Here is a 25932-nt window from a genome sequence, read left to right as displayed (position 1 = left end):
ATGCAGAAAAACTCATGGCAGTCAGAAAGAAGGAAAATTGCCTAATAAACAGCAATCCACACTTCAAAGAGACCACAGCTGAGCAGTAGAAAGGAAAGGATGAACAGGTCCTAACCTATCTATCACTCTGGCTCTCTATAGTTCTCTCCCCCACCCCTACTCCCAGGAACCTGAAGTTAAGAGACAATTCAAAGGCCTTTGCTTCCAATAGTAGCCTGTGGGTTGAATCCAAGCAACTCCTCCACTGGTGAAAAGGGAAAGAAGACCAATGAAAAAGACTGTGCTGGGGAACATGGGACCTTAGGGTTGCCAGGCCCCTCAGGTCACCAAGAGAAAGTGGAGTGGGCAAAACCTATGTGGGACAGATTACTATGCTAGGCCTACTTGTGTGTATGTGTGTTCCATAGCTAAACTGGGATATTTAGGGGCTATTTTAGTTTTTTTTTTAAAGCCCAGTTCATCCTGCTGGTGTCTTGGCCACTGGGGGAATAGCCAGGAGGCCTCCCACTATAGGCATCCCTACTCAGGTGTAAGCGCAGTTTCATCCTGTCCAGACTGCATTCCTCCTTCCACTCTCAGCCCATAGGACCCCAGTGTGAGCTTTTCCACCTGGGCCACCTGTGTCACCCAGAAAAAGCAACAATAAGGACTTCACTCTCCTGCTTTGAGTGCTGGTGTGTGGCAAAATTCCTAGAGGGACTAAAACTGAATCAGCAAGAGGATAGCATCCTGCTACAAACAGATTTACCTACATAAATATCCTTTTCTCCGTGATAAAAAGTTCAACGGTAGTAACACTATTCAAACACTGATTGGTTGTCAAGAAGAATAAAGCTCCAACTCTAGAGGGGGAAACACACACACAAAAATGGGAGGTTAGAAAAACCATTGCCCGAACATTTTAACTAACAAAACAGAGAGGAGTGTATGGTGTGATGATCACATTGCGCGGTGGTAACAATTGTCCAAACTACTCGGAACAGGACTGTGAACACAAAAGGCACCATCTAGTGGAAAGCTGTTTTGTGCAAGGACATTAAGGCTGCTTCCAAACAGTGCTGTATAATGACTTGGGGGAGGGGTGGGGGGAGCCTGCCAGGTGGAGGAAAGGAGGGAAAGCTGGGGGAGGGGGGTAAAATAAAGATAAGTTGCCTAATGAGTTGGAAAGAGAGAAGGAATCAGGAAAAGGGAAGAGGCTATGGGAGCTCTTGGGAAGTGTAACGAGGAAACAGTGGGAGAGGGAGAAATTAGATGCTTATGCATTTTGTGCCTTCCAAAAGGGAGCCATAATTTGGATGTTTGCACTCTGAATTTTTTTTTCCTTTCTATGGTCCTGCTTTAAAGAGAATCCACATGATATTGCTAAACTTGCTTCTGTGGCTCCCCCCGCCCTAACACACTTTCCTGAAATCCTTTCTCAAATTGCTTTGGTATGATCTTTTTAAATACATCTCAATAAAAGCACCCTTGGCCACTGTACAGATGGGAAGGTGAACGTTTCTGCTGGTCCCCCTGACCTCAGTGCTCTTTTCCTACAAACACCATTCCCCCACCCCCACCCCTGCTTCTGGAAAAGCTTTTTCAGGCTTTAAAAAAATGGAAATGAATTCTACAGCATTATAAAAATCTATCACAGCAGGGAAGCAGGTTGAAACCTTCACACAGAGATATAAGGGGAAATGTGCAACCTTTCACATTAAAAGCTGGAAGACCCAAGTTAGAATCCCCACTTTGTCAAGAAGCCAACTTGAAGAAATGTGGGTGACCTCAAGCCAGTCATATACATTTGAGAGCTGATTCACATATTCCAATGTCCTCATGATATACGCATTGAGTTGCATACCTGCAACTTCTGAGGGCCTGATTTTGGATCAGGAAAGTGACACATGAGAATAGGGGATTTAACCCTATTCCCATTATTTCAAACCTGAAATACCCCTGTGGAGATTCTATTTGCCTTGTGGGCAAGATTATGTACACAGAAAGGCTAGATGTAAGTTTCCTCCATGGGGCAAGTAGTCTAACCCACCTCACACAGTTGTCATGATAATGAAACAGGGGAGAATCCATTTTGCCTCAACTCCTTCAAGGGAAACGTGAGATAACAGTATACTAGCTAAATTACACAGTAAATGATAATCCAAAAACACTCAGTTCTCCTCTTGTCTGTAATGTATTTCTCACATTTACTAACCTGTTCTGAATGCCAGTGACATCATTTTCAACGTGTGCAAAAATAGCTCCAATGACCAATCCCAGAACAGTAGTAATACAGATCTAGGAGGGGGGAAAAAATCAAATTAGCACGAAGCTTGCCTTTGTGGAGGAAAGCATCACTTAAAAAGGCACATAACTTGTAAAATCAACATAACCGGTATCTGTCCCTTTGCAGATACGCTAGCTAACCCTCTGAAAAAGTTGAACCCGAGGAGCTCCCTCATACTGAGTCGGACCATTCTCCTCTGACTGGCAGCCACTCTCCAGGGACTCAGGTTGAGGTCTTTCACACCACCCACTGCTGGAGATGCTGGGGATTGAACCTGGGACTTCTTGCATGCAAAGCAGATGCTCCATTACTGAGCTGGGGCCCCTCTTCTCTTGGGGAGTGGAACATGTGGTGATGTGCCTTATGGCCAACAGCCGTTTTCTTGGCTGAGTGCCTAACGTAGTAGAAAACAACCTAGGGTTGAGTATTCTCAGGCTCAGCAGCCTCTTTAGATGCAAGATTAACATTGGTGGCCTAGCATCAGTACATGAAAATGGCTCAATCTGTTGGACTTTAGGGCCTTGTATACATATGGAAGTTTGCCCTTGCCTAGTCAGAGTGGCACCTCTTCCTGCTTTCCTTCAAGATCCAGCTTCTAGTTCCTGTCCCTGATAGGGCTGCCACACTCCAGGTGGGGCCTCATGGAATTACAATCTCCAGACAACAGAGGTCAGTTCCCAATAAGATAAAATGGCTGCTGGGGAGAAGGGCAGGGGTGGACTCTATGGTGGTTTTCTGCTGAAGGGAGCTCCTGAAAAGTCATACCCTCATCAGATTGTTCGTCTCTCAGTTGCTACTGGATTAAAATATACCTGTTCTACTGCAGACCAAGACCAGGCACCCTCAGAAACCACCTTTCTTACTCATGGAAGATTGCAAGTAAGACAGAATTATTCAGTCCCTCAGATTGCAAAATATGACAACATTGGAGTCTAACAGCAAACGTTCCTAGTAAAACAACATAAGACAGTGAAGTTGGGATAGAAAGATGGAAAGGGGCTGTAGCTCTGTAGCGGAAGGTCCCAGGATCAGTCTTCAGTTAAAAGGATCTGGCAGTAGGGGCTGTGAAAGACCTTTAACCTGCAACCTTGGAGACCCACTGCCAGTCTGAGTAAATTACCCTGACTTTGATAGATGAAGGAGCTGATTCAGTATAAATCTGGGTCAGTCCATGTCTCTCAGCCTCAGCTACCTCACAGGATTGTCATGAAGATAAAACAGGGCAGGGGTAGAATCATGTACATTGCCCTGAGATCTTTGGGTGAAAGGCAGGACTTTTTAAAAATATATTTATTTATTTCAAAAATATATATTTAAGCATTTTACTCCATCTTTCCAAAAACATCCAAAGGAGACAGACAACAGAAAATGAAACAATTCAATTCATTAATAACCTATGGTATCAGATTCAATATCATATCATATCGTGTTGCATTGTTTGTCTCCAGCAGATACACACATATACATACACACACACATACATCTTTAACAGCAGATTGTCGCTGTTAAATAAAAGGCTAAGGCGTAAGTGGGCGGAGAGTGGGCGGGGCCGGTCCATGCGAGGGCCCAATCGGAAGGCGCTTCACGCCTTCCGATTGGGCACTCACCAGGACAGACAAGAGTTCTAGCCAGTTGGGTGAAGGCCCAATCGGAAGGCGCGGGCCCTCAGCAGGACAGTCCAGAAAGCAATGGGGAAGCGGTGCCACGGCGTGAGTACAGAAGGAGGCCTTTCCCCCAGGCCCAGAAGCACACCCGGGGACTCGAAGAGGCCGCAGGTGTGCTTCTAGGCCCGGGGGGAAAGCCGGGCTGCCACCAGGGGGGGAAGGAGGCCTTTCCCCCCAGGCCCAGGAGCTTCTGGGCCCAGGGGGAAGGCCGCACCGTGGCCGGGGGGAAGAGAAGGGGAAATAGGCCTTCACCCCTCCCTATTGCCCGTTGTATTTAGAAGTACAACAGGCTTTATATCTAGCCTGTTGTACTTTATATCTAGTACATTTATATTTCGACTTGTATGTTGCCCCTATTTGTTTGTTTATATTTCGACTTGCTCTCCAGAAGTCTCAGGGCAGCTCACATCAATAGGATTCAAAAACCCATATAAATTTAAAATTCAAAATACATTAAAAACGGTTTGAACAACATATAAATGACAGCGTGAATGCTTACTGTATAAAACTAGATCCCCATGATTTCATGGAAGCCGTACACAGTCATTGCTCATTATTGCAAAAGAATAGGGCATATAAAAGGAACAGAGACTGGGGAGCCCCTCAAACATAAAGATCAGTTCTAACCCCCTTTTATCATCGTAATAGCATGTATTATTTGAAATGTGGTGGAGGAGAGTTTTGCAGATACTGCAGACTGACAAAAAGATAGATAAGTGGATCCTGGTTCAAATCAAGCCTGAATTCTCCCTAGAAGCTAAAATGACGAATGTGAGGCTATCTCTGAGAACATGATGTCAACAGGGTGTTCAGCATTGTTTAAGGCATGAGGGACTGCTTGAATCGTAACACCAAAAACGCATTTGCTTATATGGTACCGCAGTGCTAAGGACCTGTTGAAAGGACCAAATGTCAGGGATAATTCCACTGCTAAGCCAATTGAAGTGGGAAACAGAGATCACATCAAGTCCAATTTAAGCAGATTGGCAAACAGGGCTTAATGAAATGTGGGGTCTTTCAAGACTGCATTGCAAATCCACCCCTAATGAGGTTAGGGAGATCTGAATTATTGTGAGAAAAAAGGCAGGGCTGTTAACACTGGGCATTTGTAAAGCTCTTAAGTCCATAATCCTTGTCACAAGGTCAAGCTTTTACAAAGCAATTAATAGGGATCCCAATAATATCAACATACACAAAAAGGCCTTAACTTCACACACTCTGCAGAGATGTCCAGCTATCCCTTGGGGCTTTGCTTTTGCCTAGGACACGTAATCAGAAGGACTAGGCATGGTGTGAACTGTGGCACACACTCCATTGCCAGGCTAACGTACCTTTTCAGCTCCCTCAATCAGAGATGATCAGATTGCCTCAACAGTCGTTGAAGTTCATGCACGTGCAATGAAATCATAGAATCATAGAGTTGGAAGGGGCCATACAGGCCATCTAGTCCAACCCCCTGCTCAATGCAGGATCAGCCCAAAGCATCCAAGAAAAGTGTGTATCCAACCTTTGCTTGAAGACTGCCAGTGATAGCCATCTATTCTATACTGATCCCTGAAGATTCAGCTGTTTGCTTCTGCTTGTCATGGTTGCCAAAAGTCTGGCAATATTGCACCATCACACTATTTCTGCCATTCGGTAAAATGCCTGGTGTAATCTTATAATCCTAGTTGCCTCAAAGGGGGGGGGGGAGTTACAGAGGTATAGTTCTGCTGACATCAGTAAATATAAGGTGGAGTACATATTCAGTTAGCACAATAGGGAGGCATGGAAGGCAAACAGAGATTCCTAAATAGTAAGTCTCAATTCCAATGGATTTTATTTCTTTTAACTGTGCATTTTGAAAAAAATCCGAATTAGAGGAAGGTGAGTGGTGAGGGAAAGGTAGACACTGAAAAATAACAATAATTGGGTCAGAAAGGAGCATGTAAAACCAAAACCAAAGGAGCATGATCATGCAAAAAAGACACAACCAAATCCCTTTCAACACTTCTGAACAGCTTGCTGAACAATAATATCTGTGCTTGCAATCAGAGCAGAATACGGATGCCTGTAAAGGTGGGGGCCCCTGCTCCTGTACTCTACCACCAATCAGCTGGCCAACAGGAAGGGGACTTACCGCAAAAAAACCCAGTGTTGCAGAGACTTGACCACAGGACTTCAACATACCGTGGAAGTGATGTAGGCATATCGGGGACATTGGGGTATGCTCTGGCTTTGGGACAAAAACTCTATGGTAGAAGCTAATGTTACCCTGGCATTAACCAACATACCTACATCACTTCCAGGTAACATTGAAAGTCATATGGGCACATTGCTGAAATGTCAGATGGAACTGCCGGCTCCCAATAAGCCCACTCCCCATTCCCTACCCACTGCCAGGAGGTACCTCACAAATCTAGAGCAGAATGTGAGCCAAACTGGCAGGTACTCAGGCATACCTAGGATCATTGTAAAGGGAACAGAAGGAGACTTGATTCAAATGCAACCAAACCATTCTTTCCTCTCCACTTCTAGTTTTTGTGCCAGCTATAGTGACCGCCTTGGCTCCAAACCTCAGTTTGCAAACCCCTCTTTCAAACTGTGCTTTCAGCTTGTTATTTGGATGCAAGACACTACACTTAGTTCACCTCAAGGTCCCAAATGGTTGCCAAAACAAACAGAAAGTGGAGGAGGAGATTCAAGTCTGAGTAGGAAGGAAAGGGACATGAGGAGGAAAAATGTATCAGGAAAATTTTTTTTCACAGTCAGAGTAGTTCAGCAGTGGAATAGGCTGCCTAAGGAGGTGGTGAGCTCCCCCTCACTGGCAGTCCTCAAGCAAAGGCTGGATACACACTTTTCTTGGATGCTTTAGGATGCTTTGGGCTGATCCTGCGTTGAGCAGGGGGTTGGACTAGATGGCCTGTGTGGCCCCTTCCAACTCTATGATTCTAGGATGTCGACCTGTAGGGAAGCTCATCATCAAATCCTGGCTTCACTTTCTTTTTTCAGCTGAACCACTGACTTAGATGTCACCAAAAGTGAATCAGATAGCATGTGAAGCACAGCATTGTGTTGCCATCTGTTGTGGGTTTTGGGTGCTGATTACTCTCATACTAGCCCTATTCACATGTATATTCTGAATGTACCGACATACATCTGTATTTAAGAAAGAGCCAATGCACATATACTTTCAAAACAAAACTGAACACCAGGAGAGATGATCACACATTCATCTGTACATGAATTGAGTGTAATGTAATAATCACTAGGGTTGTCAACCTCCACCTATTGGCTAGAGATTTTCCAGTATTACCTCTGATCTCCATACCTCCAGGCGACAGAGGGCAGTTCATTTTGGAGAAAAGGGCTGCTTTGGAGGGTGGACCCTAAGGGCATTTTTCCTCATTGAAGTCTACCCTCTCCCAACCCCACCCTCCTCAGACTGTACCCCCCAAATTTCCAGGTATTCCAGAACCCAGAGCTGGCAACCCTTTACTTATTCATTAATGTTGTCTATAGTCATTTGGATTTAAGGAAGATTACACAGAATATAATTATAACAAATATAGCAGTGATCAATGCGATCAACAGTCATCATAACAAAGCTTACCTGAGCTGTAGAGTTTTGTGGATTGCCTATCAAATTTTTAAATGTGCGCCTGGACACCCACTTGAGCTGATGGAAGAAGGAAGTGGAGTACGGAATAAGGTGGTAAGAGGTCTTTCTTTGTTTATTCTCAATGGACAGCTGCTTTAATTGTTCTTTCATTCTTATGCATTGAGTAGATTGAGCATATTGTCTGGCTAACATTAATGCGATAGTCTCTGCTTCTCCATCAGGCTTTTCCAGGTCTGATTCTAATTAAACAAGAATGTAAAGAATAGATTATTACGTTGTGAGTCAGGGACAAATCAGGTCCTAGAAGTTTGTCTTCTCTGAGAAATTAGACTGTGAAGAAATGAAGGCATTTGGTGACTCAGATAGTCCAAGCCAGCCTAATCTCATCAGATCTCGGAAGCTAAGTAAAGTTAGCTCTGGTTAGTGTTTGGATGTGAGACCATCAAGGATGCCGGGGTCACTGTGCAGAGGCAGGCATTGGCAAACCACCTCAATGTCTCTTGCCTTGAAAACCCTAGAGGGTCACCATAAATCAGTCACAATTTCATGGCAAAAAAAAAGGTTGAAGTGCAACTGAGTGCTGTTGGCCAGGGCATGCAGGCTTTCATCATGCTCCAAGCTCTGCCTGAAAGAAACCTCCAGACTTTACTGTAACTTCTTGTAGATACTTCTTGAGCCCTCTCTTGGGCCTAAGAGGAAGATCATATTTCCATCACCACCTATTTTGGAACCAGATAATTTAGTTGACCATCTTTAATCCCTTCATGCAAGCAGTATCCATTCAGTGCTAGTCTTTGCTGCAGCTTGGGCTTCCTCTTGTCCTGACTGAGATTTGGTGTGTCTTTTTGTGTAATTTTAAAGTTGTTTTCCACAGCTGCATCCACACAGTCAGCATTCTCCATGCCTGTCGTGACCATTGCAAATGTAAAGGCATTCACATTCTACACTGCTCTTAGGGATGAAGCCAACATTGTATGAATGCTCAAAAAAAAACCTCACTGCAGTCTGGAAGCCAAAGCCGAATAAAAGTGGTCCAAGCAGGAGTGGAAGCAAGAAAATGGGGGATCCATCACTGCTGAGGGAGGGGGGGGGGGGCTGGCAACCCAAACACAACACAAGTTAGGAGTAAAGCTGACTTGCACAAACTATTTTGCCACTCATTACATTGCATAGGAAATGGTTCAGAATTTTAAGGGTTCAAGCTACAGGACAATTAGCACAGGACAAAGTGAGCCACATAGCATCTTGCACCGGAAAATTCGTGAAACAATCCAAGACCCAAGGAAAACAAAACAAATATTTTCTGGTTTGCTACACCTTCAGAATTACATGTTCTAAAGAAGTAGGAAAGTAATGTGCAACACTGTATGTTAGGCAAAGTTATGGCTGCCAACCTCCAGATGGTGGCTGGAGATCTCTTCTTTAACAAGTCCAAAGCATGGCCTCCCCCTTGGCCTTCTTATTGTTGTTGTTCGGTTCCATCAAGTCATTTCAGATGCATAGTGCCTTTATGAACAAAGTCCTGCCATGCAACTTTCTCTGCAGTCATTTCTTTGTTTTTGTAAGGTTGATCCACTTTCGCCTTTGATTCTATCCACCCATCTTGTTCTTTTTCTACCTCTTCTGCTTCCTTAAATCTCTCACCAAGCATGTTTTTTTTCTAATCCATCATTTGCACACAATCATTTGCACACATCATTTGTGTGACCGAAGTATAAGTTGTTCTTGCTGTACACCTGCTTAGATCAGTGCCTGCCTCAAAACAATGCCTCAGGGCACTACTTCCTATGGTGATAGTAATGTTGATGATACACACAGAATCAGCTTCTTCCACAAGGTGTCAAAGGACTGTCAGCATCCATACCTGTAGCAAAGTTAATTTTACTAGCTGCGGCAGCAGTAGAGTCTCCATTAATGATATCCATAAAAAAATCTGCAGGATTGTTATATGCTTCACAGACAAAACCTGTAAAGAAATGGCAGGTCATTTGTAAAATGCACAGGCATTGCAGAACGCTCAAGAATCTACTTCTAAGTAGCTAACAGAGTGAAGCTGAATTCCTACATACACTCAGCTACAGAGGTGGCCAGTACTTAAAAGACACAAGAGGTGTATTTAGGTACCTGGCCAGCTGACCTAGGGCATGAAAAACGTTTGGGCTGCTTACCTGGGACTAATCCTTGATGAACAAGAAGGTTCTTATGTCTGAATAGGCACACAAAGGACTGCACTATGTGTCTTGGAACATGGACAGACATATGTATAAACAGAAGCTACAGACTTTTCCCTGGTGTAAGGTAATGCCAAATTCCCTCAGCTGTTCCTTCTCAAATACATGTCCTCAGATCCAACACAGATGTTCCCTTCTTTGCCTGTTCCTGAGTGCGTGTGTGTATAAAAATGCCAACATTTCTTTGTTTTGGTGCACGAGTGCTGACTTTTTCTCAGATCCCTGCAGGCAAGTTATACCACCTGTCCTGGGGAAGAAGCTAGATAAAGAGGGTAGGAAGAAGAAACACACGTGCTCCTGAACGAGTTCAGGATCGGCCTTCCTAGTTCCCTCCCCCTCCCACAGCCATGTTTTCCCCATGTGAAAAGGATATACATACACACGCAACTGTGTGTGCACATACACATGCTTGCTTCTAAGGTCTTGCTATTTCTGAGATCACTATTTTAAATGTGTTTGTTTTTTTCTGTTTTTTTCTGTTTTGTTTTTAATGGCAAGATTGTCTTTTGAAATACTTTGTCATGGCCCAGTATAGATTTGTCATGATTTGCAAGGTTTGCCAGATTTGTGTTGGCCTGCAGTCTAAATACATAATTCTTTTGGTCCTGCTGTCATTAGACAGACGGCAGCTTTTGCAGAAGAAAATATGAATCATTGGGCTCGAGTGTTTCTCCAGGATTTATGGTTGCAGGCTGAGATTGAGCAACTGGCCCAATGCCAACCAATATACTCTACAACCCTCTGGTCATTAATTAATTCCACTAACCTCTTGATGTCTTTTAAAAAAAATAGAAATTATATGGTGTAATGATTTCTGGTTTCAAATCTCACTATTGCTGAGATTTTTGTACTGATGAGTATTTGTGCAATATTTTCTTATATACTATACTCAATATGTCCCAGTGTACATATCGTGTGAACATATCATATGAAAACTCACCAAGAGATAAGAAGTATGGCAGAACTTTGTCAGCCAAGCCATGATACACAACTCTCCCTGCAGCAAGTAATGTCAGGCTGTCAAACAACTTGAAAATAGAGTACCGAGGCTGGTGGATTGAAAAAACAATTGTTTTTTTCCCATTCACTGACATCCTAAACGCAATACAGAAAGAATGTGGTTACTCTTTTCTTCCCCAGTACTCTGAACCGTTCATAATTTCTACGCATGAGACTTTAAAATGAAGAAAACACTCCTTTATCAAGGAGGAGGAGACAAAGGAAGTGTGGGATCCTGAAATTCTCTCACTGGAGAAAGTAACTCTCAGCTGTCTTTATTCCCACTTGAGGAAACCTGTCAGTATTCCATTTAGATTCCAGTCCAGATGCACCTTAGAGATCAACAAGAGATCATGAACCTGTCAGAACTTTTCCCAAGCAGGAATAAAAGCATTTTCGGCAGGTCTTTTCCCAGCATAGCCAAAAAAGGAAAAGATCTCCCTTTGTGTGGCTTTTAAGGTTACCAGCTGGCTCGGGTTTAATATGCAGATATGAATTGTTGAAGCTTTTCCTAGCATATCGCATCTGTAAATGCTAACGACATGCACACAGACGCAATCATACATGACATTCAGCATGACTGCTTTATCGGTGCCAAAAGACATATATTATACATTCAGTGCTGGAAAGCACCGTATGCCCCTTAACTAACACTTGCTGCCTCAAAAAAAGAACAGTGTGACAACAGTACATTTATTGAACAGACAAAACTATGGATTGCGTCTAACTTAACATTTCACCTCACTTCCATCTGGTTCCCTCATTTATCACATGCTATGTATGGCTTTTATCCATGCAGGCCCCCTGATCCCCAGCATAGCCTTTTGGGTCCTTTTTTTTCTTTTTCTTTTTTTTGACAAGTGGGTTGGACCCTCCCTATTCACAAAAACTTTACTAGGAGCATCAAAATGGTATACCATCTTTAAAAATGCTCCCTTGGGTGAAAATAGTTCATGTTAGGGCACAACAGCCCATGATTATGCTGAAAATAATTATTATTCACTGCTAACTTATATCTAGTATTATAGCGGGTGGTTTGTGTTATTTACAAAATCAGAAATCAGGCCATCATACAACAGGCAAGGGTTTCTACACACATGGGGGATTGTGGTCTATGCCTCTCACAAAACACTGAAATGGGTAGATGGAGTTGCCATCCTCCAGGTGCATCCTGGAGTTTCCCCAGAATTACTAATGCTCTCCAATCTACACAGTATGGTTCCCTTGGAGAAAATGCCAGCTCTGGAGGGCAAACTCAATGGTATATCATAGATTCCAGGAGAAATCCCTCTTCTAATCCCCTCCACAGGCACTGCTCCAAATCTCCAGGAATTTCTCAGACTGGAGCTGGCAACCAAAAGGTTGAGATGTCTGTATACTTGGGAGACATTCGTTTGTAAACTGAAAAGGAGAGATTCAGAACCAATTCAATAAGGTCTATGCTCAGAGGGCTGAATCATGGAATCATAGAGCAGTTGAGTCATTTTTTTAAAGATATAGGGAAAACAGCCTGCTCAGGCTTCAAAGGGATCCTCCATGTACGGAGGCAACAAAACTCAGAATACCAGAACTGGGAGGCAGCATCAGAGGAATACCCTGGCCTCTATGCACCATTTGGCCCTCCCCAACAACTACTGGATTAGATGAATTGCTGGTCTGATGCGGCACCCTTGACTTGTGTTTAAAGAGCTTATAGTGTGACAGGGGGAGAGAGAGATCTGTTGGCAAGTGGAATTTCCCAGTGATTTATCCCTCTGAAATTTATCCCAAGATCTCATTTTATGATGTATATATGCATTGTTCTGCAGCTCCCAAGAGTTTCAAAGGAATTCACCTTTTTAAGAGCTCCATGACAGCATTGGCCGTGCTGGAATCCAATCCAGTCGTTGGTTCATCTAAAAACAATATTGGAGGGTGTGTGATAAGCTCTAGTCCAATACAGACCCTTTTCTTCTCCCCGCCAGATATTCCACGAGAAAATTGAGTGCCAACCTATGCGGGAGAAGAAGTGAAGTTCTTTGGGCTGCAGCATAATGCTTAAAAACTGGGGAAAAATATTTTAGTATAATTTAGCTCAGTGGATCCCAACCTTTTTGAGTCTGTGGGCAACTTTGGAATTCCACACTCATTGGATATGCACTTTCAAGGCACTTTAGAAGTAGATTTGAGTGGTGGGTGCAACCATAAAATGGCTGCTATTGCAGGCAGAGCCTTCCCAACCATACAAGTGAGGCAGCTCAAGTGCAGGGGCCAAGAGGACTAATTTAAAAAAAATAAGCACTGGAAAAGAGGAATAATGAAAGAATAGAACCAAACACCATGGTTGTAGCTGCCAAATCTGCAAATCCACTCAGATCTCCAGTGGCCCTACCAAGTGTTTCTGAAAACAATTGGTAGATGCCCAGAAAGGTGCCAGTGGGCACCACATTGGGGACCCCTGATTTAGAGTATATACATGCCACACTCTTCTACTGCTCCCAGTATCCAAGAAGGCTTAACATTTTAGAACTTGATTCAGACTAAGAGAGTTATAGTAGAAACAAAAGACAAAAGAGCCTTGCCACATCTACATGTATATGCCTCTTCCCCAGAGACCTGCTTGAAGAAGCTTACTAAGTAAAAATACAATAAAATAATGATAATTATTTAAAAACAAGTCACAATACAAAAACAAAATAAAAAGCCACGACATAAAAACAGCACAAAGCAATCCAGAGTATAAAAGCAGACTATACAAACATCACATGCCTAAGGATAGTCTGGAAGGTGGCAGGTGAGCCTCATGGGGAAGGCATTCCAATAGTACTCAGAATACCAGGAAGTCCTTTCAGGACTGCCATCCAGGTGATCTCTGCATGTAGGAGCACAGAGATCAGAGCTTGGAAAGAGCATCATAACTGATGCATCAGGTGCTACAGAATAAGCCAGTTTGTCAAGTACCTTGGCCCCCAAATCGTTCAGAGCCTTCAAGGTAAGAAGCTGCACTTTGAATTGCACCTGGAAATAGACAGGCAGCTTGAGGTTGTATGTCCAGCCTCTATCCATCTGTGGAGAGCATCTGCTTTGCATGAGAGTCCCAGGACCAATGCCTGGCACTTCCAAATAAAAGATCAGTAGGAGGTGATGTGGGGTGGAAAAGTCTATCCAAGACCCTGGAGAGCTGCTGCCAATCTGAGTAGGCCTATTTCAGTATAAGGAAGGTTCTTCTCTTTGCTGCCTGCAACAAGGGCTCCCTCAAATTTTCCCCAGAGGCCAATAGTCAAGGATGGGACAACAGCCTGTGAAGGCACAGTCGAAAGCAACATCTTCCTGTGACAGGCATTTCTATCACTAGAAGCTGATGCTGGGTATTTGTTCAGTGCTGCCACATATGTCTATACCTTGGCATTTGCAACTTTAGTCAAATCCAGTTCCATAATGATCTGGTCAACTCTCTCCTTCTTCTCCTCTAAGCTCATAGAAGAAGGCAGCCGAAGTGCTGCTGAGAACTCTAAATTTTCTCTCACAGTCAAGGTTCCCATCACTATATCTTCCTTTAAGACAACAGGATAAGAATTGAAATAAACATTCATTAGAAAATTTCTCTAGACCAGTTGTTCTCAACCTTCCTAATGCCATGACCCTTTAAATGCAGTTCCTCCTGTTGTGGTGACCCCCAACCATAAAATTATGCACGTGTTCTTTCACAGAAATTAAACCGAAACTGACCAATGGTGTGAAGATCCATTGTTCATGATTGTATATAAATTGGTTTTTTTTTTCTGGTGTTTCTCAGTTCAGCTCTGCCTCTTGTCCCATCATGCTGATCTCACTCTTTTCTGCTGCTCCAGACAGACGAACACTCTATCTTGATCTACCCCGCAAGGCTGTTGTAGGGATGGCGCCCCCCCTGCCAAGCTGCTTGCCCTGCCGCAACCCCTGTGGAAGGGTTGCTCGACCCCCAAAGGAGTCCTGAGCCCCAGGTTGAAAACCACTGCTCTAGACTATATCTGCTATCATACCAGTGTAAATGAGCATGGATACCATTACAGGAACAACAGTGTTCCTGCACCAAGCAAAGAAACATGACTATATTTTGCCCAACTTGTGCGCTTATTAATGGACTTTCAGTGCTGGCTAAAGATGCTTTTAATGGCTACATTTTAGAAAATCACTGATGGTCAATGGCGACTGGTGGTAGTGGAAAATGCCTTCAAGTTGCAGCCCATAAGGCAAGAGACACTCAGAGGTGGTTTGCCATTGCCTGCCTCCACATCACGATCCTGGACTTCTTTGGTGGTCTCCCATCCAGATATTAACCAGGGTTGATGCTGCTTAGCTTGTGAGATCTGACAGGCAGCAGGTGATATGTGAGAACCACTGAAGAGCCACTGCCAGCTTGACAATACGGATTCAGCATAAGGCAGCTTCACATATTCATATTTTTACTCCTGTGTGACTCTTCCTCCCAAACAAAAGAGAAAAATGTCTTCAGGATGCCACTGATGACATTATCTGCAAACCTCTCAAGGGGACACTAGCTACAGAAGTACTACTGGGCATACCACATCCCTTCCTACAGTGGATGTTGCTGGGTTGCCAGGGTATCTTCCCTGTTGTGATGGGTGGGCTGGAGCAGGTTGATGGCAGAGCTATGCTACCATTGCTGTGCATTGGTTGGCTGCTTCCACATGCAACTGATCCAGTATACAGAGCTGTATACTGCTCATGTTCTCAGCTCCTTGGAGTTACATCCTTTTTTGTCAAATTCCTTCCTCAAAGAGCAGCAGCCTCTAATCTGGAGAGCCAGGTTTTATTCCCCGCTGCTCCACATGCAGCCAGCTGGGTGACCATGGGCCAGTCACAGTCCTGTTAGAGCAGTTCTATCAGAGCCCTCTCAGCCTGTCTATGTGTTTATTCAATTTTTAGCCTGCCCTCCTGGCAAGGCCTCCTGTTGTAGGGAAAGGAGGGGAAGACAGCTAGACGCCACTTTTGAGACTCCTTTGGATAGTGGAAAGCGGGTATAAAAACCAACTCTTTTTCTTCTTTACTGAAAAAGCAAAGGATACTATGAGATATACCAACATTTTCAATGAGCTGGCATTTGGGGCTCAAGATTGAGCTGCCCTAACCAAATAATGTACTGGGTAAAATTTGATAAAGAAATAATATTTCTGTAAAAGAAGAATAAACAGCAAAATATGTCCCAATCAAATACATATATAAAACCTTATGTCAGTAAATAGCACAAAATGTTAGACAAAGAACGAAAAATTAAAAATTAAGGCCTGCTATAGACATTACTTACCTGGACTACATATCCAGACATACATTTAAATTGTGGAGGCTGAGGGTACCCGTTTATCAGAATGTCTCCGGTCAATCCACAAGGATCTTTCCTTGTAGCTAAAATATCTAATAAACTAGAAAACAGTCAAAATTATCTGGAGGATACCTGTATACATTTTGAAGATCAGACTTCAGAATCTTTTTTATTTTTAAGATAATTTTTAATTTACATTACAAAGAAAAAAGATAACTCAGAAGACACTCAATAAACAGTAATCTAAGGTAAGAAAAATTACAAAGAAAGATTGCACAGTCATACCAGTTCACAGTCAGCCATTAACGTTCCTGTCCAGAATGCAAAAAAAAATTCAAATTTTAAAAGAAGGACGGTTTCCCCAGTTTACCATCTCCCAGTCAGACCATTTTGGTTTGTTTTAATAGTTTAGCTATATGCCACACCAGTGTCACCAGTTTGCCCAAGATTGGACCAAATGGGTAACTGGTTATTTCCTGCTTCTGCGGAAGACTTGATGTTTCGATGCACACCCTGCATCTTCCCTGTCTTTTGCATGATAGTTCCCATAGGGTTGTTTTAGGTGTTGTTTTGTGGAGGGTCACAGCAAAGCCAGGATGGCACCCTGAGAAACTCCAGATCTTCCCTACACTGGCACAACTTCCCCTGCCCCTCTCATCCATGGCCATTTCCCTTGCAACCAGAGCGTTTAAAAAAAACCCCAAAACCTGAAGCTCAATATAAGGTTGCAGCAAATTCTATACCAGGTTCTCCAAATTCCCAGGTTTCATTTTTAAAAAATCACCGTTTTCACTTCTAAGATATGCCTTTCCCCTTATATCACTGCAAAGACAGTAGCCAGAAACTGACTTATTTAAAAATAAGAGCTGGGAATTCAGATGAATCCCTATAATGGTCAGATGACCATTGTTATAATATTTAATTGCTGATTTTAAAAACCTGGAAAAGGTCCCAGGTTGTCAGGGGAGAGAGAGAATGGCACGTTAGAGATGGAAAAGGCGGAGAAGCCTTTCATGCGGAAGCCCAGTTATTGTTGCACTATATTTGCCCACTGCATCAACAACAGGGAAGCTCCACAAGGCTGTCCCCATGCAGAAAACACTTAAAATGCTATCTTGCTCTCGATAGTACCATCATGCACTTTCATTATTACAAAGCTATTTGTCCAATATCTTTAAGCAGCTAGTAATAGATCATCAGACTGGTAATAGATCATCAGAATCAGAAGAGACAACTCCCCCATCCTCTCTTTGTTTTTGCATCAAAGAAAGCACAATCTGAGCTTTCTCACCATATCACCTAAATCTTGCTAGTTCCTTTTGCCAATTATTAATAGTTTTCTCAGACTATGCAATTGGCACGGTTCGAAACTGGTATAAAAGTGTAGTTGAGATAGTCATTTTATTGCTGCTTTCCTGCCTAATCAGGAGACATGCAAACTCTTATTATTATTATGATTATTATTATTATATTTATTGATTTGATTTTTATATACTGCCGCTCCCATAACTGGCTCACAGCAGTTAACAAAATAGAAACATCCGTACAATTTAAAATCCCCATAAAACAATTAAAACAGTTTACAACATATGACAAACTAGATCAGTTTGGTAGGTTTTCATTTAAAAGGTCCCATAATTTCAAATAGTTATTATATAGATCATCAGGCTCACTGGATGATCACATTCCCAAACAAGAGTCTGATGTCCAGGTCAGACTGGTAATATTAGCAATGATACCTTTATTGTAAAAAATTAAGTCCCATCATCTCTGACCCTTTCTGATTTTAATGTATACATTTGATAACCTCATACTGCCCCATTATCTCTACTTTTCAAGGCAGAAATAATAGTCAAAGAGTTCTTTGAAAGAAAACATGCTTTTATCTTTTCCATTTTCTGATTAGATTCAAGCAATTTGCAAAATATATACAATACATAGAAACATTTGTGGCACTAGTTACTGATGCTGAATATATTAAACTATGCAGTTACAGATTTATCGCATACCAAGCCATTAAACACTTACGATGATTTGCCAGATCCTGTGGGCCCTAAAATTGCATTGAGACCAGGTTTCATGACCCCACTGGAAAAGAAAACCAACTTGTCATAAGTTTGTTGCTGGAATTGTTCATACATTCTACCAACCAAGTCTTCCCATTCTATAATTAAAAATTTATTGTCTCGTTACTTTCAAAGCATCAACATATGTGGTTTTTGCCTGAACTACTTCATAGGAGTCAGGGTTATTGACAAAAGACCAAGGTGTTTTCCTCAGCAGGCAGCTGACAGTTCATAAATGATCTCCTAATAGCTTTCTCCCTTGAACACACCATCTCTAGCTTCGCTAATATAATGAAGAGTCCTTGCAGACTAACAGTTATGGGAACCTTAAAGCCAAGTTCTGACTCATGGAAATTCCTCCCTAACAAATTTGCTAGTTTTTTCAGGTGCTGCATGACTCCTTCTTGCTTTGGCTGCAACAACCTAAGGCAGCCTGTAGTTTTGCTAACAGGACTATTGCTTCTTTGTTACACCTGCTGCTTTCTGTTTTAACAAGAGATCTGGGTGTTATAATTCGTGTTAAGTCTGAGTAACAGCCTGCCCCCTATTCTCAAGGGAAGAAGAGCCAGCTGCCTTTCTATTCCAAAGGGCCTTTGATACAACTTGAGATGTAATGTATTCAAAATTTATTCTGAGCTCAAGTTCAAGACCAGGGGTTTTGGCTTCTGGCCAGCACTGTCCCTACATCTCCTTTTATTAAAAAATTAACCTCCATCCTGAAGATGAGTTCTCCTGAACCTGAAATCTCACCAAGTGTCTCTGTCCGGTAGAGCAGTGGTCCCCAACCTTTTTATCACCAGGGACCGGGCAATGCTTGACAATTTTGCTGAGGCCCGGGTGGGGGGGTAATCTTTTGCCAAGGGACGTTGCTGCTGCCTGAGCCCCTGCTCCACTTGCTTTCCTGCCAGCGCCCCTGACTTCCCACTGCCCACTGGGGGGCGCTGCCAGCAGCAGCTGCGCACTACCATGCCGAGGGGGAGCCCCAGCCATAGCAGCTGCTGGAGAGCACCAAAGGTGCAGCAGAGCCCCTGAAGCAGCAGCTGGGGAGGAGGACAAGAAGGAACTGCGGCTCAGTACCAACTGATCTACGGACCAGTATCGGTCCCGGACCGGGGGTTGGGGACCACTGCGGTAGAGTATTATACCATTCTTGGCTAAATTAGCATTGATTGGTTTAAACTGATTGGCTGCATTAGCACTGATGGATTTAAACTGATTAGTCAGTTATGTGTCTGCTTGGATCCTGCCTTGGACCTCAAGCTCAGTCCTCAAGGATCCTGCCTTGGACCTCAAGCAGATCCATATACACAACAGGCACCTGCAATTGCTGAAAGCCTGGGATGCAATTTTTAAAGAACACACACACACACACCAGCCTGCCCTTTTTGGGCAGATTTTGGCAGGCTGGTGGGTTGTGCCGCAAATCACCGTGGAAAACCTAAGTCTACATTGTAGAGTGGAGGCTTTGTTGCAGAGTGAAGACCTTTCACTGGATGCAGGAGAAATCAATTTTATTAGGAACCGGGGGGATGGAGAAAATATGAGGGTATGTTGGGATGTTTACGAAGTTGTCAAACACAAGAAAAAAAACAGTAACATCTGGTAGTGTGAGTGGATTTTTAAGGCAATGTGAGAAGCGACAAAAAACTGTAAACATTCTGTGCTTCAGTTTTCACACAGTGCTTCTTAGCAAGACACTTTTGCCCTGACTTTTAGAATTCCCAAATTAACTTTCAAATTCACGAAGCCCCTTTCTAGGAGTTCACCATTTATGTATGGGATGTGAATCGTAGATTCTCAGGAAAGCCTATATCCTGAGTAAAGCTCAAAGAGCCTGGGGAAGTTCAAGTCACTGAATGCTTCACTATGGCCCATTATGCACGGCCACCAAAACGGCGATTTCGGGTCACATGGAAAACGCAGAGGGGGAAGAAGCGAAGCAAATCGCTTATGGACGGGACGGGACGCAACGGCAGCAAAACCCAGAGTAACCGATTATGCACGCGGTGACCCTGGCGCCGCTTCTGGTTACGCCCCTGTCACCCGGAAGCTGCACTTTCTTCCGCGTTACGCTAAAGCTGCTTTTTCAGTGGCATGCACCGAATCTGCGGCCGGTTGCAGCCGGCACCGTGAGTTATCGGTGATTTTAGTCGCCGCCATTCCACCCCGAATGCGCGCTATTTCCCCCGTGCATAATGGGCCCTCGGGGTGCAGCATGGGGTTTCTTCTGTAGTGAATATTCCAGCTATAATCTAGTAACCTGGAGAACATTACCATCTGGTCAGTGCAGAATTATACTAGAAAAGAGAGGGCTGTGGTCTTGGAATGGACCCACTCTGTTCCACACAAGGGAGAAAAAAAGAGATACTAAAGATCAATAAGCGTCAGTAAGCAATTGATTTGTACCTGACTTCTGTTAAAATCTCTTTTTTAAAGATTTTTCGGAAGCCATAGTAGCCGGTCTTCACTTTCACTTTGTAGCTGATGTTGTAAAAAGTCATAGTGCTCCCATGAGTAAACTCTGATCCCGAAAGCACCACTTTCTTTTTCTTTGAATCTTCTTCACGTTTTACATGTTCTTCACTCAAGATCTGCGAAAGTCTTCTCATTTTGGAAGAACCGCTCTAATGTATAAATAACAGTTTAAAAAACTCACTGTAAGCCCAGAATAATAATGCAGCAAGCAAGCTACAATGTGTAAAAATCAACTAAGCACTCATAAAGTTCACAAACTGAATCTAAAAGGCACCTACCGGTGAAGAAAAGAGACTGCCAAAAATATCTAAGCTTTCTTATTGTCTTTTGTTTGCATTTTTTGCCTCAAGCACCATGCCAAACTACTCCAAGAACATACAAAGCTGCCTTACAGCAAATCAGTCTAAATAGTTCAGTGCTGATACCAGCATGTTGGTGGCCATAAGACTGCACTGGTTTCAGGAAGACTTTGGCTTCAGTATTAGTGTCTATTAAACTTACTGGGTGACTGCCCAGCTGGTAATGTTCTCCATGCACACTCAGCCTAACCTACCTCACAGGGTCATTGTGAGGATAAAACAGTGGTGGAAAGAACTATGTAGGGTTCATTGATTAGAAGAACTCCTTAGAACATATTTTTTTAATACTAAATAAGTTTCTGACTGGTAGAGGCTATTCTGGATGTGAAGAGCTGGTTTTTGATATCTGCTTTTTATTACTCAACGGATTCTCAAAGTGGCTTACAATCGCTTACCCTTCCTCCTCACAGACACCCTCCCTGTGAGGTAGGTGAGGCTGACAGAACTCTTACTGGCCCAAGGTCATGCAGCTGGCAGAACCAGGCACTGGGTAAGAACAGGCTAGATTAACATGGGGCACATCTGAAAGTGGGAAAGGCATTCTGCTAGCCATAAAATTGTGAGATGTTGGGAAGGGTTTATTTAGATTCATAGAGGACAGGTCTTAGAATGGACACTAGCCATGGTGAATGAGGGGAACCTCCACTTTGAGGCACTAAACCACAGAATCCCAGAGCAAGGAGGCAACATCAAAGGAAAGCCTCAGCCTCTACGCACACTTGTTGGCCATCCAGAAGAACCAGCTGGTTACTATGTGAAACATAGTAATGGATAAAATGGCCTATTGGTCTTATCCAGCAAGGCTCTTCTGATGTTTGTGATGTAGTGGTTGAGCTTGGTGTAGGAGTTAGGAGCAGCAGCCTTTAATCTGGAGAACTGGTTTGATTCCCCACTCCTCCACATATAGCCAACTGGGTGACCTGGGGCCAGATACAGTTCCCTTGGAACTCTCTCAGCCCCCCCCCCCAACTCACAGTGTCTGTTGTGGGGAGAGGCTGCTGTAAGCCGCTTTGAGACTCCTTTGGGTACTAAAAAAGCAGGGTACAAAAATACAAGCTCTTCTTAAGACCAGCCTCTGCCAGTGGTAACCTCTATCTGTCAAGAATTTTGTCATGGAGACTATGAATTTTTCTGCCATGTCTCCAATTAATTGGAAGAGGGACTTTTCTTTGCCTGCTTTTAGCTAGCAACGGAAAACTATTTTTTCCATCAACTTTCTAAGAAGTGGGGCATGATTAGGGTCACCACCCTCAAGGTGAGGGGTGGAGACCTCCCAGAACCACAACTGCTCTCAAGATGACAATTTGGTTCCCTGAAGAAAATGGCGGCCAAGGGGTGTCTCTATGGCAGCATAAACTCCTCCCCAAACCCCACCCTCCCAAGGCTCCATTTCCCAAATCCCGTTACTTCTCCAGCGGGAACTGGTAACCCTAGCATATGACCATTCTTAGACACTAGGCTGAAAATATGTGGCTAATTGTGGCCTCTCTTTATCTTTTTCACATTTCTAATGTGTTTTTCCAATACAGTGCCTTTCAAAGCCAGGTTAAAAGTGGTGGCCTCTAATCTGGAGAACTGGTGTCAATTTCCCACTCCTCCAACTGGGTGACCTTGGACCTGTCACAGTTCCCTCAGAGCTCTCTGAGTCTTACCTAGCTCACAGGGCATTTGTTATGGGGAAACGAAGGGTAGGCAATTGTAAGCCGCTTTGAGTCACCTTCAGGTAATAAAAGAAGTGGGGCAAATTCTTGCAAGCCGCCACGAGAGTCCCCGCTCCTCTGGCGGCATAGAAACTGAAATATATAAATTATTATGATTATTATAATAAAAACCCCATAGAAAGCGGCCTTAAGTGGGGCCGGCCCCTGCCCTTCCCTGTCTGCGCAAGGGCATGCGGCAAGGAGAAAGCGGGCTGGTCCCTCTCTGGTCTCTAAAACGAAGCTTCCGTCCCGCGACAAGCCCCCTCCGAGGCCCGGCCCGCCTCTCCCTCTCCCGCCTCGTTTACCCGGCGGGCGGAGACGCCGAGCGAGGGAAAGAGGGAAGCCGCCGCCAGTCCCCGCGAGGACTGCGCACGCGCCCCGCCAGAGGCGACGGTTAGGGGACTGCAGGAGCCTCCGCGGAGCAGCCTCTGGAACGCCCGGCTCGCCTCCGCCCATTGCGCCGCCGCAGTGGCCGCCTAACGGCTGCGGCGCGCCGCGTTCCATCGCTCCCCCAGTGGTGGCTCTCTAGATGTCCGTGGACTCAGGGGCTCCGCAGGGGCTCATGGGAATTGTAGTCCGCGGCCATCTGGCGAGCCTCCGTTGCCCCCCCCCCACCCCCGCCTGCGCTTCTCAAGGGCGTCCATGCGCCCCGAGAATGAAAAGAACTGCGTGGCGCCTTTAGGGCTGACAAAGTTTTACTCAAGCTTTCATACAGCCGTTTTCCTGTCTGGTGGAGAAGAACCGTTGGCTTTGTACCCCGCTTTTACTGCCCGGAGGAGTCACAAAGTGACCTTCTCTTCCTCTCCCCACAACAGGCACCCTAAGGAGGGGGTGAGGCTGAGTAGCCCTGAGAGAACTGGGTTGCCCAGCCGGCTGCATGTGGGGGAGCGGGGACTCCAACCTGGCTCTGCAGATTAGCAGCTGCCAATGTTTACCACCACACCAGGCTGGCATGCACACAAAATCTTAAAATTGCCTTGATCTTAAATGCGCCACTGGACTCGGTTTGTTCTGCTGCTTCAGACCAATGTAGCCAAGCACCTGACCCTACCAGCTCAGGTACTCTCCACTAGTAAGAGCCTTGCTAGATGAAGTTGTCCTGAGCTTTCTAAGCATAGATAGCCTCATCTTGTCAGTTCTCAGAAGTTAAGCAGGATAATTCCTGGTTAGTACTTGGATGGGAGACCACCAAAAAACACCAAGGCTGCTGCCCAGATGATGGCAGACTGCCTCTGAATCTCTCCTGAAAACCTGATGGGGTGGCTGTAAGTCTGCAGCGATGACAGTAATTAAAGATCAGTGGCTCATTTATTTTAGCATCTGAGTTGGGAGAGTGTCATGCTAAGATGTGTGAAATCAGCCCTGATGGAGGAATATGCTGCTGGCAGGGCTCCGGGACCTGAGTTCCACAGGGCCTGCAAAATGGCACTAGTCCACCAGGCGTATATTTACGATCGAGGCCAGAGCAAACAACTTCTCAGAAATATATCCACCCTCTCTCCCAAAACACATACCAGCATGATAGGCCAATAGCTTAGGTCAGGAATAAGGTAACCGAGAAAATTGCGGAACAACAGAACAATGGTTTTAAATGTTTTTATTGGGTATGCTTGTATTGAATTTGTTTTTCAATTTTAATATGTTGTGTACTGCCCCCTCAGCCTTCTAGGGAGGGGCCATTTATAAATACCATAATAATAACAATCTTGGATGAGAATCTCTCTGTGAACTTGGTTCACTCATTCTGTGTCAGACTGAGCCCCACAAGATTGTGGTCCTTTATGGCCTCTCATCCAAGTACTAAGCAGGGCCAATTCTATTTAGCTTCCAGGATCTAATGAGACCCTATTCAGGTTGGGGCATAGTATTTGTAGTATGGTTTTAAAGATTATCGTACTCACTGGGACTGAGTTCTGACACCTTTTAGGGGGGGGGGGGTTAGCTGAGATTATGTACACATGCTTGGGCTCCAGGCATCAGAGATCAGTTTCCTCTAAAGAAAATGGCTGTTTGAGAGGGTGGACTATAACATTATAGTCCACTTCCCAGGTTCCACCTGCAATTTCCAATTTCCCAATACAGAGTTGGCAATTAACTCTGGTTATTCAATAGAACAAAATTTGAGTCCAGGGACACCTTTCAGACCAACAAAGTTTAATTCTGGGTATAAGCTTTTGTCTACATGCACACTTCATCAGATACCAAGATCCACAACCTGGGTACCCTAGATCAGGTTTTCTCAGGGTTTCTTGAATGGGTGGGAGTTATTTTTTATATATTTTTAAAAGTTGTTGAACATTTATTGGGTGCTACAACCATATGTAGTCACGTTGACCCCCTTCCCAAATGGCCAGTGATGGATCTGGAGGGGGTGGGAAGGGTAGGGGTCCCGGGTGGGCGTGTCCACAGCTCTGCTTCCCAACCATAATCTACATGATCATGACACTTTTGGGTCTTCTTGAAGCCTGAAGAATGTTTCAGGTGTTTCTCAGTGATAAGAAAAAGTTGAGAAAGGCTGCCCTAGATATACAAATGCAAGTAAATTGACACATTGGACTTAGTTCCAAATCAAAAACTTTGTATGTGGAAAACAACTCTTACATTTTATACCACCTTTCCATTCCAGGGAGCTCTGGCTGGTATACATGGTTCACTTTCTGTTTCTCTGTGAAGTAGGTTGTGCTGAGATTGACTGACTGAGCCAAATTCTTTGGGTGAGTTTCATGACTGAGCAAGTAATTTGAATCCAGGTCTTCCAGCTCCTAGTAAAACTCTCTGTTAGGCCTCTTAAATGGATAATTTCAGAGGGTCACTGTGTTGGTCCTGCAGGGGAACAGCTAGATCTGAGTCCAGTTGTACCCTAGAGACCAAAAACTTTTTCAGGATACGAGCATTCGAGACTCAAAGCTCCTGTACCTGATGAAGGAAGCTTTGACTCTCATACCTTGAAAAATACTCAGGGGCTTTCCGCACCGGGATCCATGTAGCAAATTGTTTGCTGAACGAAAAATCGCCATTTAAAATAGTGGAATTCGTCGTTATGCATACCTGCCTTTGTAGTGGAATCCAGTTGTGTTTCTATCATTTCCCACAGGCTTCCGGTCTCGGCAAAAATCACTAGCCAGGAAGCGCTATTGCCAAGCTCGTCCCGCCTCTGGCCGTCAAGCAGCCAATGGGTGGCTGTTAGCATGCTCCCAAACAGCCCCTTTCCCTTTAAGAAAGGTTTAAAAAAAAAAACACCCGTTGCAACGAATATGCGTTGCTTCGTT

At 44.1% G+C, this 25932-nt stretch overlaps 1 protein-coding gene across 3 annotated transcripts in view; it reads right to left on the bottom strand.

Annotated features, from left to right (window-relative positions):
* The window catches only part of LOC143819361 (broad substrate specificity ATP-binding cassette transporter ABCG2-like), a 28867-nt gene extending 5749 nt beyond the window's left edge, over positions 1–23118 (bottom strand). Inside the window, exons 1-11 of one of the 3 annotated variants that reach the window (XM_077300921.1) lie at positions 22969–23118; positions 20536–20753; positions 18092–18151; positions 16049–16163; positions 14142–14294; positions 12596–12753; positions 10703–10857; positions 9396–9497; positions 7523–7770; positions 2195–2277; positions 753–842 (exon numbers count right to left, since the gene is read on the bottom strand). In XM_077300921.1, the coding sequence (XP_077157036.1) occupies positions 753–842; positions 2195–2277; positions 7523–7770; positions 9396–9497; positions 10703–10857; positions 12596–12753; positions 14142–14294; positions 16049–16163; positions 18092–18151; positions 20536–20738 (1367 nt within the window). In that variant the 5' untranslated portion in view covers positions 20739–20753; positions 22969–23118. The remainder of the gene's footprint in view (positions 1–752; positions 843–2194; positions 2278–7522; positions 7771–9395; positions 9498–10702; positions 10858–12595; positions 12754–14141; positions 14295–16048; positions 16164–18091; positions 18152–20535; positions 20754–22968) is intronic. The other 2 variants (XM_077300922.1, XM_077300923.1) reach the window with 2 other exon arrangements.
* Between the last annotated feature and the right edge of the window lie 2814 nt (positions 23119–25932).

Source organism: Paroedura picta, chromosome 10, assembly GCF_049243985.1.
Source record: "Paroedura picta isolate Pp20150507F chromosome 10, Ppicta_v3.0, whole genome shotgun sequence".
Classification (NCBI taxonomy): domain Eukaryota; kingdom Metazoa; phylum Chordata; class Lepidosauria; order Squamata; family Gekkonidae; genus Paroedura; species Paroedura picta.
The sequence above is the reverse complement of the archived record's forward strand: the minus strand, read 5'-3'. Positions and strand labels throughout refer to the sequence as shown.